At 54.8% G+C, this 13,955-nt stretch overlaps 1 protein-coding gene across 1 annotated transcript in view; it reads right to left on the bottom strand.

Annotated features, from left to right (window-relative positions):
* svila (supervillin a) overlaps positions 1-13,955 on the bottom strand; it is a 50,077-nt gene that overhangs the window by 26,146 nt on the left and 9,976 nt on the right. Inside the window, exons 7-16 of the mRNA XM_030349727.1 lie at positions 11,768-12,685; positions 10,756-10,902; positions 9,880-9,914; positions 8,795-8,859; positions 7,999-8,135; positions 5,681-6,011; positions 4,932-5,003; positions 2,540-2,875; positions 2,044-2,323; positions 182-344 (exon numbers count right to left, since the gene is read on the bottom strand). Of these exons, the coding sequence (XP_030205587.1) occupies positions 182-344; positions 2,044-2,323; positions 2,540-2,875; positions 4,932-5,003; positions 5,681-6,011; positions 7,999-8,135; positions 8,795-8,859; positions 9,880-9,914; positions 10,756-10,902; positions 11,768-12,685 (2,484 nt within the window). The remainder of the gene's footprint in view (positions 1-181; positions 345-2,043; positions 2,324-2,539; positions 2,876-4,931; positions 5,004-5,680; positions 6,012-7,998; positions 8,136-8,794; positions 8,860-9,879; positions 9,915-10,755; positions 10,903-11,767; positions 12,686-13,955) is intronic.

The raw sequence follows: 13,955 nt of genomic DNA, 5'->3' as shown, positions 1-13,955 counted from the left end.
TCATAAAAGTTGAGCTCGAGCAATGTAAGCACGTCTTTAAGAACTGCACTTTAGAAGAGCTTTGCCATTTCTGATTCCATCGTAAGACAACACAGGCAGCTTTCACGTCCTAACAGACCTGTACCGACTGGGTCCACAAACACACACACACACACACACACACACGCACACACGGGCTCACCGGTCCTTGATTGACATCTGTCTGGCGGTCAGCTTCCTGGTGCGGTCGGTCACCAGGTCAGGCTCGTCGAACTGGTAGGTGACTCCGCCCAGGTCCATGGCGAGGTCCCCCCCCGGGGGGCGCTGAGCAGACCGGGGGTCTGGTCTGGAAGACTCTGGGGGCTCTGCAGAGAGAGGGGCACCACAGAGAGAAGAGAGAGACAGAGACAGAGAAAGAGAGAGAGACAGAGAGAGGAGCACCACGGAGAGAGAGAGAGAGAGAGAGAGAGAGAGAGAGAGAGAGAGAGAGAGAGAGAGAGAGAGAGAGAGAGAGAGAGAGAGAGAGAGAGAGAGAGAGAGAGAGAGAGAGAGAGAGAGAGAGAGAGAGAGAGAGAGAGAGAGAGAGAGAGAGAGAGGACAGGGACAGATACAGAGAGAGAAACGAGCACCAGGGAGAGAGAGAGAGAGAGAGAGAAAGGGAGAGAGACCGAGAGAGGGAGAGAAAGATGAATCAATAACCCATCCAGGCAGCAGAGTCCACCAGCCAGTCAATCGACAAGCCACAAAACTGTTGTCATGCGTTTTTTTTCCATACTCACACAAACACACACACGCTGCAAACTCGGCAGTGTGTCGGAGCAGAGTAGCGTGGGAAAGCAGCCAGCGTCGCACCTCACCACGACCCGTCGTACCATCCCACTACCTCACGAAGCTCTCTCTCTCTCTCTCTCTCTCTCTCTCTCTCTCTCTCTCTCTCTCTCTCTCTACTGGTCGTCTGAGCAACGGTAACCAGAGAGCTGCTGCTAGGACCCTCCCTCCATCAATAACCCCCCCCGCCCACAAGCTGTCCCCTCGCAGCGCTGGGGTCAGTGGGAGGCAGGGAGGAGGCGCGCCTCTCTGCTCTGATACATCACACCCACGTGTTTGTTTTCCACCCTCGCTGCCGTGTGCGTGTGGGTAGAAGCTACGGCCATGACACGCACAGCTAGGACCCAGTCGCTACGGTAACGACAGAGAGACAGGGAGAGAAAGAGAGACAGAAAGAGAGACAGACTGAGAGTTAGAGAGACTGAGACAGAGAGATGGAGAGATAGAGAGAAAGAGAGACAGAAGAGAGAGAGAGACAGAAACCAGAGACTGGATAGAGACAGACCAGAGACCAGAGACCAGAGAGAGAGAAAGAGAAAAATAGACCGAGACAAAAGTGAGATAAACAGAGGAGACAGAGACAGATCAGAGAGAAACTGAGACTGAGCGAGCGTTCGACCACAACCAGGATGTCATGACATTGTCACAGACAACACAGGAAATGTGGTTTCAGAGAAAACAAGTCAAAGTTTTAAAGTTAAATCAACTGCGATGAGCGGATTTCCCGTATTGATATTGTCTCTACCGAACATTCATAACTGTAACAGCTCAGCCACAGGCAATATTGTGATAGCTTTTGAGATAATGAATGCATAGGACCATGATGGATCGTACAGTTTAACACAAAGCAAGCAAACAAGAGCTCCGTAGGGGATGTGAGGCTGCCCACTGAACGGTTTGCCCTGACTCCATCTCAATTCACTATCTGTTGCTCTCTCTGGTGTCCCCATCACTAGTTAGGGCTGGTTAACTGGACTACATACTCGTCATCACGACCATCTCAAGAGTACATTTCTCTGCCACATTCGTCTGTTCCAGGGATCAATGCGACACAAAAGTAAAATAAAAGTCCAGTAAATGAGTGAAACTGGGTGACATATGGAGGATATTAGGGTGATAATAGTATCGTGACCTCTTAGAATGCACGTCTCTACGTTCAGCGATGCCCCATCAGGATGGGTGAATGAAACCAGATAAGCAGCAGCGGCAGCATCATGTCCGTGAACAAAGCCTCACCTTCTCCGACAGACCAGCTCCTGTGGGATTCTGGGAAGTGTAGTTCCAGCGGCTCCTTCAGCGCGACGGCGTGCTCCTCTCTCCTCTGGAGCTCCTGGCTCTCTGAGCCCAGCCGCGCCCCCTGCCCCCTCCCCTTCCCCCTGGCCAGCTGCTCCTCCTCCACCTCGTCTGCCTCCTCCCTCTCTCTGCTCCTCCTCTCCCTAGAGAGCTGCCTCTGCTCCTCCTCCTCCCTCTCTCTGCTCCTCCTCTCCCTAGAGAGCTGCCTCTGCTCCTCCTCCTCCCTCTCTCTGCTCCTCCTCTGCTCCTCCTCCTCCCTGGAGAGCTGCCTCTGCTCCTCCTCCTCCTCCCTCTCTCTGCTCCTCCTCTCCCTCTCCTCCTCCCTCTCTCTGCTCCTCCTCTCCCTCTCCTCCTCCCTCTCTCTGCTCCTCCTCTGTCTCTGCTCCTCCTCCTCTTCCCTCTCTCTGCTCCTCCTCTCCTCCTCCTCCTCTTCCCTCTCTCTGCTCCTCCTCTCCTCCTCCTCCTCCCTCTCTCTGCTCCTCCTCTCCTCCTCCTCCTCCTCCCTCTCTCTACTCCTCCTCTCCCTTGGGGGCTGGGGGAGGGCAGACTGTCGGGGCGCTGCCTCAGGGGACGGCAGCTTCCTCTTCCCCTCCCTAGCTGCCACGCCCTCCTCCCCCTGGGACACGGGGGCCCGCGACGCCCTCTGGGAGGGGGCGGCGGCGAGCTGGAGGTCCCCGGCGTGGCCCGTGGAGACCGTGCCCCCGGTCCTCAGGGTCACGGACTGGGTTGATTTAGAAGAGTGGGGGCCAGCCCTCGTACCAGGGGCATTGTGGAGCTGGAGGGTGGGGAGAGAGAGAGAGAGAAAGAGAGATGAGAGAGGGATATGAGAGAGAGAGAGAGAGAGAGAGAGAGAGAGAACGAGAGAACGAGAGAGAGAGAACGATGAGAGAGAGAGAGAGAACGAGAGAGAGAACGAGAGAGAGAGGGAGAACGAGAGAGAGAGCGAGAGAGAACGAGAGAACGAGAGAACGAGAGAGAGAGAGAGGGATAAGAGAGAGAGAATGAGAGAGAGAGAATGAAAGAGAGAGAACGAGAGAGAGAGAGAACGAGAGAGAGATGAGAGAGACCGAGAATGAGAGAGAGATGAGAGATATAGATGAGAGAGAGAGATGAGAGAGAGAGAGAGAGAACGAGAGAGAGATGAGAGAGCGAGAGCGAGAGCGGCAGAGAAATATAAAGATTAAGAAAGAAAAAGATCAGTGCAGGAGATATTGTGTAGAAACAGACACACACACACACACACAAACACACACACACACACACACACACACACACACACACACATGAGAATCCAGCTGAGTTATCAGTGGCGGAGTGACTCATTTCCTGTGCATCAAAGGGCCGTCTGTCTACGGCAAGCAGCTCAGCGAACACAAAGCCATGCCACGCCCCTCTAATCCCCAAGAGAGACAGTGCTGGGGCCGGCCATCCACATGCAAAACCATTCAAAACCCCAAGTCCAGACCCAAGTCCAGAGCTGAGACCTGATACCGCCACATCACTCCAGCCCTTGACCTTTACAAGGTGAGTCAGGTAAATCAAAGAGCTCTTCTTGTAAAACGCCATGGTTACCATTTTATTGACGCATTTACGTCCTTTAAATCCTCTACAACTGAGAACAGTTAGAGTGTTCAAAGTGTACGGGGCAAATATTTAAAAAGATTCAATATTTATTGTCCACTATAGAATAAAATGCACTCCTAGCAAATCAAACATGTTGGTCCGTCTCTCTTGCTGCTGTCTGGATCCCGATTGAGGAACCTAAAGGAGGGAGTGGAATGAGCCTCTGACAACTGGCCGCTTCTCAGAGCTGGACCACCGGGGCTGAGGAGGTAATTGACTCGTTCTGCTTCTGCCTCCAAACACACGATCCTTTCACTCATCTAGCCGTGCTGGAATACCGCCAGGGGCCCCTGCATCTCACCCAGGGGCCCCTCCACCCTCCATCTCCACCAGGGGCCCCTCCATCCTCCATCTTCTCACCCAGAGGCCCCTCCATCTCCACCAGGGGCCCCTCCACCCTCCATCTCAGCCAGGGGCCCCTCCATCTCACCCAGAGGCCCCTCCATCTCACCCAGTGGCCCCTCCACCCTCCATCTCAGCCAGGGGCCCCTCCATCTCCACCAGGGGCCCCTCCACCCTCCATCTCACCCAAGGGCCCCTCCACCTTCCATCTCAGCCAGGGGCCCCTCCACCCTCCATCTCAGCCAGGGGCCCCTCCACCCTCCATCTCAGCCAGGGGCCCCTCCACCCTCCATCTCAGCCAGGGGCCCCTCCACCCTCCATCTCACCCAGAGGCCCCTCCACCCTCCATCTCCACAGGGGCCCCTCCACCCTCCATCTTCTCACCCAGAGGCCCCTCCATCTCCACCAGGGGCCCCTCCACCCTCCATCTCAGCCAGGGGCCCCTCCATCTCCACCAGGGGCCCCCCCAGCCTCCATCTCACCCAAGGCCCACACGTACGCCAGACTTCTCCGTGGCATGCGTGCAATCAAAGAAACGGACAAGTCAGCCATTGGCCCCTTCATCTCACGTGAGCCGCAACCCGACGACTGCCACACCGGACAGTGACGTCACAGCAACAATGACATCACACTAACTGTAACATCACACCGACGGACAAGAAGCCAGAAGACAGGACGGGACGGTAGAGTCAGCCTTCGTTCGTGCACGGATGAGCCACAACACGGTGACATCACACTTTAACGGACATGAAGCCAGACCACAGGGCAGAACAGAAGCGCGACAGAAAAACACATCTCAAGACAGCCAGCCCGGATTCTGAGGGGCCAAGCCCAGCAGTGGGGGGCCTCGGGCCCCGGGGCCTTACGTGGAAGGCCTCTATGGGGCTGTGGGAGGAGTCAGAGCGCGTCAGCCCGTCGGAGCTCAGGTCTGAGAGGTCCTGGGGTACAAAAACACACACGCTGACACCTTTAAGGCTTCTCTAGGACGAGGACACTGAGGACCGGAGGCTGAGGCGACTGGCGGACATTAGAAGACGTTTTCAGGGCAGGGGCTTTGTAGTTGAGGGGTTGTCTTGAAACGAAAGGAAAAGGTTCTGCCGACTGAATGTCAACATTCATATCAGAAATCATATTTGTTGTTAATTCCACTTACTTTACTTTAAAATACACTTGCAGTAAGGGACTGCCTGATTACATTGCAGTAAGTGACAGCCTGTTTACAATTCCCAAATCTGTGGCGCTACTTATTTGAATTGAACAACACTTTTAGTAACTGTTGGTTTACAATTTACTAATTAACTGCCTGTTTACAATTCCCAAATCTGTGGTGTTTCATAGTCAACCCACACTGAGTGAGTCAATAAAACTCACTCAAGATCACCTTGTCTAGTATTTGCTTATTCAGTACATCTGGTATGATCGATAGCGTGTCATTCCATTTGATAATGTCATTTAACTTCAATTAAAAATATAATTTTAAAAGTGCGATCTATCGGCGGGTTCACTAACCAATACTTAGTTTCACAGCCCTAAAAATAATTCATAATACAAAATACACACACAATATATAACAGTGATGGAGCATCATATAGGACGATACTGAAGCCCCGCCCACCTGCTCCATATCGCCCAGTGTGATTGGCTGGGTCTGGTAGCGGGCGTTTCCGCGGCGCTGGCGGGAGTCCCCCTTGGCGCGGACCACCCGGGTGGGCGGCTGGGCCAGCCGGTTGAACAGCGCCATCTTCTCCGCCAGGCTGAGGCTGCACAGGTCCGGCTCCTCCGGCCCTTGGCTCTGGGCGGGCCCGGGGCCCCTGGGGTCCTGGGTGTGGGGCTCCTGGGTGGACGTCGCCCCCTGCTGGTGCTGCTGGGAGGCGCGGGCCTCCTGCGCGTCCTGGGCCAGCCGGGCCTCCCGCACGGCGGAGCTCTGCTGGGACGAGGCCTGCAGGCTGCAGGGAAGACCCGGACCGGAACGGGGAGACGAGGAGCGGAGGGACAGGCGGTGAGCACGGAGAGAGGGAGACCGACTGGGCCGGGGGGGGCATGCGACGCACAGCCCACTCTGCTGTGGGCGTGGCCGAGTGTAGCCACGCCCACAGAAGAGTAGGCGTGGCTGTGGGTCACATGCTACACCCACTCTGCTGTGGGCGTGGCTACACTCAGCCAAGGCAGAGTGGGCGTGGCTGTGGGTCACATGCTACACAAAACCCATTCTGTTGTGGGCGTGGCTACACTCAACCACGCCCACAACAGAGTGGGCGTGGCAGTGGGTCACATGCTACACGGAGCCACGCCCAGACTGCTGGGGCCGTGGCTACACTAAGCCAAGCCCACAGCAGAGTGGGCGTGGCAGTGGGTCACATGCTACACAGAGCCACACCCACTCTGATATGGGCGTGGCTACACTCAGCCACACCAACAGCAGAGTGGGCGTGGTTTTGAGTCACATGCTACACAGAGCCACTCCCACTCTGCTGTGGGCGTAGCTGTAGTTGGCATGCAGGGGCCTACAGCAGAGTGGGCGTGGCTGTGGGTCACATGCTACACAGAGCCACGCCCACAGAAGTGTGGGTCTGCATTCTTAAAGGTGACATATAATGCCTCCATGTGTGAGTGTGATTAGCCGCTACAAGCTAGCTGTTTGGAAATTCTGCCTCTTCTGACATCACAAGTGGGCGTGTTGAAGTGCTTGTTAGGGCTAATCACACTCACACCTGGTGGTATAATGTGTCACCTTTAAATATAACATCATATATAATAGAACAACAATGTGCATGAGTGAGGGGGCGATGTCACGGCTCCCAGAAGGAGAATCTAACGAAGACGTGCAATGCAAGGCCCACATGACTCACACTAGCGCCTCCACGTCGTGTAGTAACCTTTACATCCCAGAAGAGGGCGCCAAAGATCAACAACACAGAGCACACCGTGAACAAGACAGCAGACGCCTCCCACGCAGCTCACGATGCATTAGTCTCCTGTTAGAAGGCGTTAAAGACACCCAAACACAGGCTGGTCTCCAGGCTACGACCCAGCGTTGGTCGGTCGCCCATGCTCCGAGGCTGGCTACCTGCGGGGGGGGGGCAGAACGCTGTAGACTAGCGTGGGGCTGGGGACGCGCGCCGCCGCCGCCGCCGCACTGCGCACGAGGGCAGACTGGGACTCAGCAGGAGGGGGGGAACTACAGGACAGGGGCGGGCGGGGGGGGGGGGACAGGGAGAGAACGATGGAGGTGGAGGTGAGCGGGGGATTTGGAGCAGAGACGCTAGGAGGCAGGAAGGCTCAGGGTCAGAAACAGGGCTGGGAGGGGAAGGTTAAACGGAAGCCATGTTGGAAAGGTTCCTCTCTTATAGAGATATGTGGAATTGTGTTTCCCTCACATTATATTTTAGTTGACTCGCCGGAGATTCAGAAGAGGGCATTGAACATCCGTTTGTTACGAACAGACAAAGACTTCACGTGTAGAGACGAAGCACTTTGAATGTTTCACTACAGCTTCTGGATGAGTGAGTGAGTGAGGTAGTGGCTGGGTGGGTGAGTGAGTGAGTGAGTGAGTGAGTGAGTGAGTGAGTGAGTGAGTGAGTGAGTGAGTGAGTGAGTGAGTGAGTGAGTGAGTGAGTGACTGACTGACTGACTGACTGACTGACTGACTGACTGACTGACTGACTGACTGACTGACTGACTGACTGACTGACTGACTGACTGACTGACTGACTGACTGACTGACTGACTGACTGACTGACTGACTGACTGACTGACTCAGTGACTCAGTGACTGAGTGACTGAGTGAGTGGTCGAGAGAGGTATTGGCTGGGTGAGAGAGCGACAGCGAGTGGGTGGGTGAGGTAGTCGGTGAGTCAGATAGTTGGTGAATGAGCGAGTGAGTGGTTAGGTTGATGAGTGAGTGAGCGAGCGAACGAGTGAGTGAGGACCTACGTGGCGGCGATGACCACCTCCTCGGTGGTGACGGGCTGGGTCCTGGAGCGGTCCTGTCCCCTCCGCAGCCTCCGCTCCACCGCCGCGTTGCGGGGGCGGGGCTTGGCCCCCCCGGGGTCCGCGCTCCGCTCCAGCTCCTGCAGGCCGGGCCCAGCGAACACACGGAGGAGCATGACGGACCGACCACAGAGCGGGAAAACAAGAGGAGCCTGGGAGCGTCTGCGACCAGGCAGTGTGGTGCGGTCCAGAGAGCTATGGTTGGAGTTTCAGGATTTGCATGAGTGGTTATCGAGGGTGGAGGCGAGGGTGGAGTCTGACGGAGAGCTCGTCTACAGGAGTGACACTCCTGAGCTGATCATTTGCATAGAAGGGAGCGAAAACAAATGTCTCTCTGCACAGCGATGGCTGCTCTGTCTGTGCCAAGGTTTCAGCTAGCGTGTTATGTACGATGGATTTAAATAAAGCGAAACGTCCGAACTCCAGGTCAGGACTCCAGGTTCCAGGTGAGTTCAGGCAATTAGGTTTGTGTAGAAGGTATAAAGTTCAAGGCCTCACACAGGAAACTACCACTAGGTGTTAGGGAGATCAATATCCGTTCAATAACTGTTTGCAGACCAACGTCTGCAAATGTAAGTAAATAAAATAAAATAAAATAAAACAGAATAATTGTACCGTGTGTGTCTGTAAGCAGGGTTGAGGGTTTAGGCCTGTTTTAAGTCACATGTCCCTCAGAACAGGACCGGTGAGAGATATCTCACCCAAAAAAGAGAGAGAAAGAGAGAGAGAGAGACCTTACCCTAAAGAGAGACCGCTTGGCCGCTACACTCAGCTTGGCTCTCTCGTCCAGAGTCTGCTCGTCAGCTGAGGGTGGAGACGGGGTGGAGGGGAGGAGACGAGAGGGGAAGGAGAGGAGACGAGAGGGGAAGGAGAGGAGACGAGAGGGGAAGGAGAGGAGACGAGAGGGGAAGGAGAGGAGACGAGAGGGGAAGGAGAGGAGACGAGAGGGGAGGAGACGAGAGGGGAAGGAGAGGAAGAGGAAGTTGAAAAACAATTCAAACCTGTCACGTTACACTAAAGCAGCGGTCATGTGTGTAACGTAACAGACCTCGCTGGAGATGCTATGTGATGGAATGACAGCGTAACGCATTTTGACCCGTCTCTGATTTAGTGCAGGATGCTAAATTGTACTTCAGCTGCAGTCGCATCAACTCTCGTAGCCACAAACCAAATTAAGTACATATTTGCATGTCTAATATATCTTAGGAATTGGGTTGGATTTTACAGCTTTTACATTGCATTTAAAGTCACCGGCAGCACCGTGATTAAATACATTGTAAAATCCAGAGCTATTTGAAATTGCAGATGTGTTGATTGATATCAGGACTACTTTTTTGCCGTGTGGTCTGTTGTGCTTTATGCATGTTGTAAATAATCTAAAATAAACTCTCTGGAAACCTTGCATATATTGAGACTTAAGATGGAACGCATTCTACCCATGATTAGAGACCTTGCCAGACATGTGGACCCAATTCACAGAGAATGAGGACTCACTGCTCGAGTGAATCGGCTGTCATTAGCTTTTACTGAGATGAGGTTAACCTGAGAGCTGTTTAGCCAATAGTCATGGGAAGTGAGCAAAAACAGTTTGGAACTCAAGATCTACACAAACCATTTCCATCGCTTTGAACGTCCTTCTAAAAGGCCTTCATAAACCAGTGATGTCTGTCTGAATAATACAGCAAACACGTTTTAGAACTGAGAGCTCTACAGAACATGTAGAGGAACACAGAACGAAGGCCTCAGTGCTAGCATCGTCTTCTACCATGCTAACCTGTTCTATTACACAAGAACACAACGCAACTCGTTTGGAGAGCTACTTACCCTCAGCGCTGCTCAGATCAGAGATGACACAGGACCTTCAGACGGGAAGGACAGAACAGAGAGGTTCGTTAGCGTTATTAACGTTAGCGTTATTAACGTTAGCGTTTAACAGTCAGAGAACAAACGGAGGGTACGTGGTCTGGAGAAGGATTGGGGAATGAGCGTTTCCCAGAGCAGAGTTATGTAGCTTACGCAACGACGGGGTGTAAGTAGGAAGGAAAAATACATAGGAAATTAAATGACAGAGTGTATCAGAGCGAGACTTAGCCGGGGAATTACGCGGCATTAGAGGAGCCTACTGCACTGCAGGGTCCAGTCCTTACTCAGGGCCAATCAACAACAATGGCCGAGTCATGGTACTCCGCTTTGGTCACATGAAACAGCACCAATAAGTCAGGCCGGGCCTGGACTCTGGACTGTGGGGGCTATACAGTAGGGAACTGATGTAACGGGTGTTGAGGTTAGCACACCTGCTCAAGGCGATGGTTAGCATGTGCATGAGGCCCTTCAGAAGACCCATTGTATCAGCTATCTACTTGTATTGGCTGGATGCTAGACATTGCGCAGGTTCATTAGGTGGGTAAATTATAGTATAGTGTGAGCAGTCGGGTCAAGGATCGTCCCGATTCGATTATAGATCTGCTCAAATCACTGAACCAAACCCCTGAGGTTGAGTCAGGAATTCTTCTGACATGCAGGACCTTCTACTGGTTTCCCATCACATGACATGCTGCTAAAGACCACCCCCCGACTAGTGGTCTAGTCCGACCCCCTAGTGGTCTACCAGTGCTCCACACAAGCCATGCTACTGGGGTCCACCCAACCTCGTGGTCTATCAGGACCCCACACGGGCCATGCTACTGGGGTCCCCCTCACCTAGAGGTCTCGTGGTGCTCAGCAGAGGTGATGGGCTGGGTCTTAAACCTCTCTGAGGTCTTCCTACTCTCCCCGGGATCCACGTACTGCCTAGGCCTGCGCCCCCTTTCCCCTCTCCAGGGGGCCCCTGGGCCAGGCAGCACCTCCCTGGGGGACGGGGGATGGGACCACACCCACAAGAGGGCAGAGGAGCCAAGCGAAGGCATCAGGGGAAACAGAGAAGAGAGGTGAAGAGAGATCCAGGTGGGAGGTGCGATGGAGGACGGAAGTGATTTCAAGACAGAAACAGAGGCACGGATATGACATGGTTCGGACACACGGACACACCCCAGGCTCATGGTTGCGGACACACCCCATGCTCTTTGGCTTTCAAATCAAGCGTGTGAACGTGGAACGCTAGAGTGCTGGTTAGTTGATAGAGGACACGCCGGTTAGTACCAGTCCCGATCGACGAACCAGGCAACACACAGCAGCACAAACGAACGGTACAAGCTTTACTCCTAGGTGAGCAACGATCAAGTAGTGATGCTACGTTCAGGCCGTGCAACAGATTCATGTTCACATCACCCAAGGGTAAGTTCTCTGTTAGTCATTCAACAGCAGGCGATGGGCGGCAGCAAGCCCTGTGAGGCCATGTTAGGCCACGTGAGGCAGCAGGTACTCAAGAGGCCATTTGAGGCAGCAGGCGATGTGAGGCATTGAGGCCATGTGAGGCAGTGAGGCAGCAGGCAATGTGAGACATTGAGGCCATGTGAGGCAGTAGGCCATGTGAGGCAGTGAGGTAGCAGGCGATGTGAGGCATTGAGGCCATGTGAGGCAGCAGGCAATGTGAGGCATTGAGGCCATGTGAGGCATTGAGGCCATGTGAGGCATTGAGGCCATGTGAGGCAGCAGGCGATGTGAGGCATTGAGGCCATTGGAGGAAGTAGGCCATGTGAGGCAGTGAGGCAGCAGGCAGCATGCGATGAGGCAGGACGGTGAAGCCACAGTGACTCTCTGCGGGACCACCTACAGCTCGGGCCTCTGGGTGATGGCGGCGGCGGGGGTGGTGGTGGTGGAGGTACTGTCCAGGTAGGAGTGCCTGAGCTGGGCCACAGACATCTGGGCGTCCTCGTGGCTCCCTCCGTTACTGATCCCCCCGCGGCTGCTCCGGTGGCCCTCGGGGTCCGGGGCGTCCCGAGACCCCAGGGTCTGGGGGCGCCGGCTCCGCTGGCCGCCGGACCGCTCCGGTGCGGCGGCGGCGTGCCCCGCCCTGGTCTGCTCGGGAGCGGGGGCGGGGCCTCTGAGGCCGTGCTGCTCCTCCGCCCTCGGTCTGACGGCGTCGGCGGGAGGAGGAGGGTGGTGGTGGTGGTCGTGGTGGGAGCCCTGCTCTAGGGGTCCGGTGAGAACCTCCCCTGCGTCCTCCCGCCCGGGTCCGGTCCTCCCCCTGGGGCCCGGTCCTCTGGTTCCCCCCGGGGCCTCCTCCGCCCCCAAGGCCAGGCCCAGGCTCCGGGCCCTGGGGGACCGATGGGGCTCCCGGTCCGCCCAGCCTCTCCGGGGGTCCTCCGTGCTCTTCTCCCGGCGGCGGACCTCCGACGGCAGCACGGCCTTCCTGCTGTTCAGGAGCCCGGACGTCTGCGCCTCCGTCCCGCCCTCCTCCGCTCCGCTGCGGAGCTGGGGCTGTGGGTCCTGGGGGCCCGGGGCCACGGCCATGGACAGGTAGGTGGGGCCACAGGCCTGGGTCAGGGGGCGGGGCGGGGGGTCTGTGGGGTGCTGACCGGAGCTCGGGGCCTGGTGGCAGGCCGCCGGGTCTGTGGGGTGCTGACTGCAGGACTGGGTCGGGGGGCCTCGGGTGGGCCTCCGGTAGGCCTGGAGGGGTTCAGGCGCGGGTCCCGGTTCGGGGCTCCTCTGGCGGCCCCCGTCCCGGGCCAGGCGCTCCCTCACTCGGATTCTTCAGGGGGGAGAAAGAGGACGGTTGAAACAACAGCGCCTCGTACGCGTTCAACCCCCGGCTCGGGCACTCAGACGGTCTGAAGAGGAGAGCGGCTCTCGTCCACCTCGTCATCGTCATCCGCACGAAAGAGAACAATAATATATCTATGCACATTACTGAAAGATCGGCCTTGTGACCCCAGCTTCTGTCTCACCAGCAGTAGACCGCCAGAGAGGAAACATGGTGAGGTTGATTAGAACAGCCCTGAGTGGAACTATATAGGTAACTCTCCATTAACACCATTCTGAATAGACTTAAGCCTAATCCCATTTCTACCCCTTACCCCTTCCTCTTACCCTTCCCCCTTGTTTGAAGGGGTAAGGGGAAGGGGTAAGGGGTAGAAATGGGATTGGGCCTTAGGCCCAATCCCATTTCTACCCCTTACCCCTTCCCCTTACCCCTTCAAAACAAGGAGGAAGGGGAAGGGGTAAAGGGTAGAAATGGGATTGGGCCTAACAGTACTACCTCATTCTGTGTTCAGAGTTCACCTAGACTCTGCATAATCTCCCCCCTTTCCCCCTCAAACCCCTCACACCCCTCTTAGCATGTATGTTGTACGTCCTGGCACTTAATGTACGCACTTATTATATGTTGCACGTCCTGGAACTTAACAATAGTACTTAGCATTGTGTAGCGTCTTATCCTTGCTATCTTTGTTGTGTACGGGGTATGGGTTAACCTAGCTATTGTCATTGCTTGGGCACTTGGTTCTACAAACATCCTTACTGTACTGACAACGATAAATTGTTGTTTCTCTTCTTCTGACTAATGTTCTTATTGTAAGTCGCTTTTGATAAGGGCATCTGCTAATTGCCCAAAATGTAAATGTACATTTTAAATGTCATTCTTCTTCCCCATGAAATCCCAAACCAAACCAGGAGAATCAGCTGGTGTACACCACACACGTATTATCGATCACAGCACAACCAGATGGATGAGGGGTTCGTTAGGCCATTTGGGGAACCACAACCTGATGAGTTACGGTGATGAGGATGGGGGGGCAGAAGCTGCTGAGATATCTATGCACTACGGAGAAGATAAGAGAGACGATTGGACTTCTCCAAACATTGTAGGGGTCGATAATGTCCCGCAACACGCTGATAAATAACAACCCAGGAAGATCAAACACCCATTAGTACGTTTCCTTGAGTGGATTGAAACTCATTCATTATTTAATTTTTGTTTTTACAGAGTTAACCAAGCAGGGTTGGAGCGATCCATTGTTACG

This window comes from Gadus morhua, chromosome 23, assembly GCF_902167405.1.
Source record: "Gadus morhua chromosome 23, gadMor3.0, whole genome shotgun sequence".
Classification (NCBI taxonomy): domain Eukaryota; kingdom Metazoa; phylum Chordata; class Actinopteri; order Gadiformes; family Gadidae; genus Gadus; species Gadus morhua.
The sequence above is the reverse complement of the archived record's forward strand: the minus strand, read 5'-3'. Positions and strand labels throughout refer to the sequence as shown.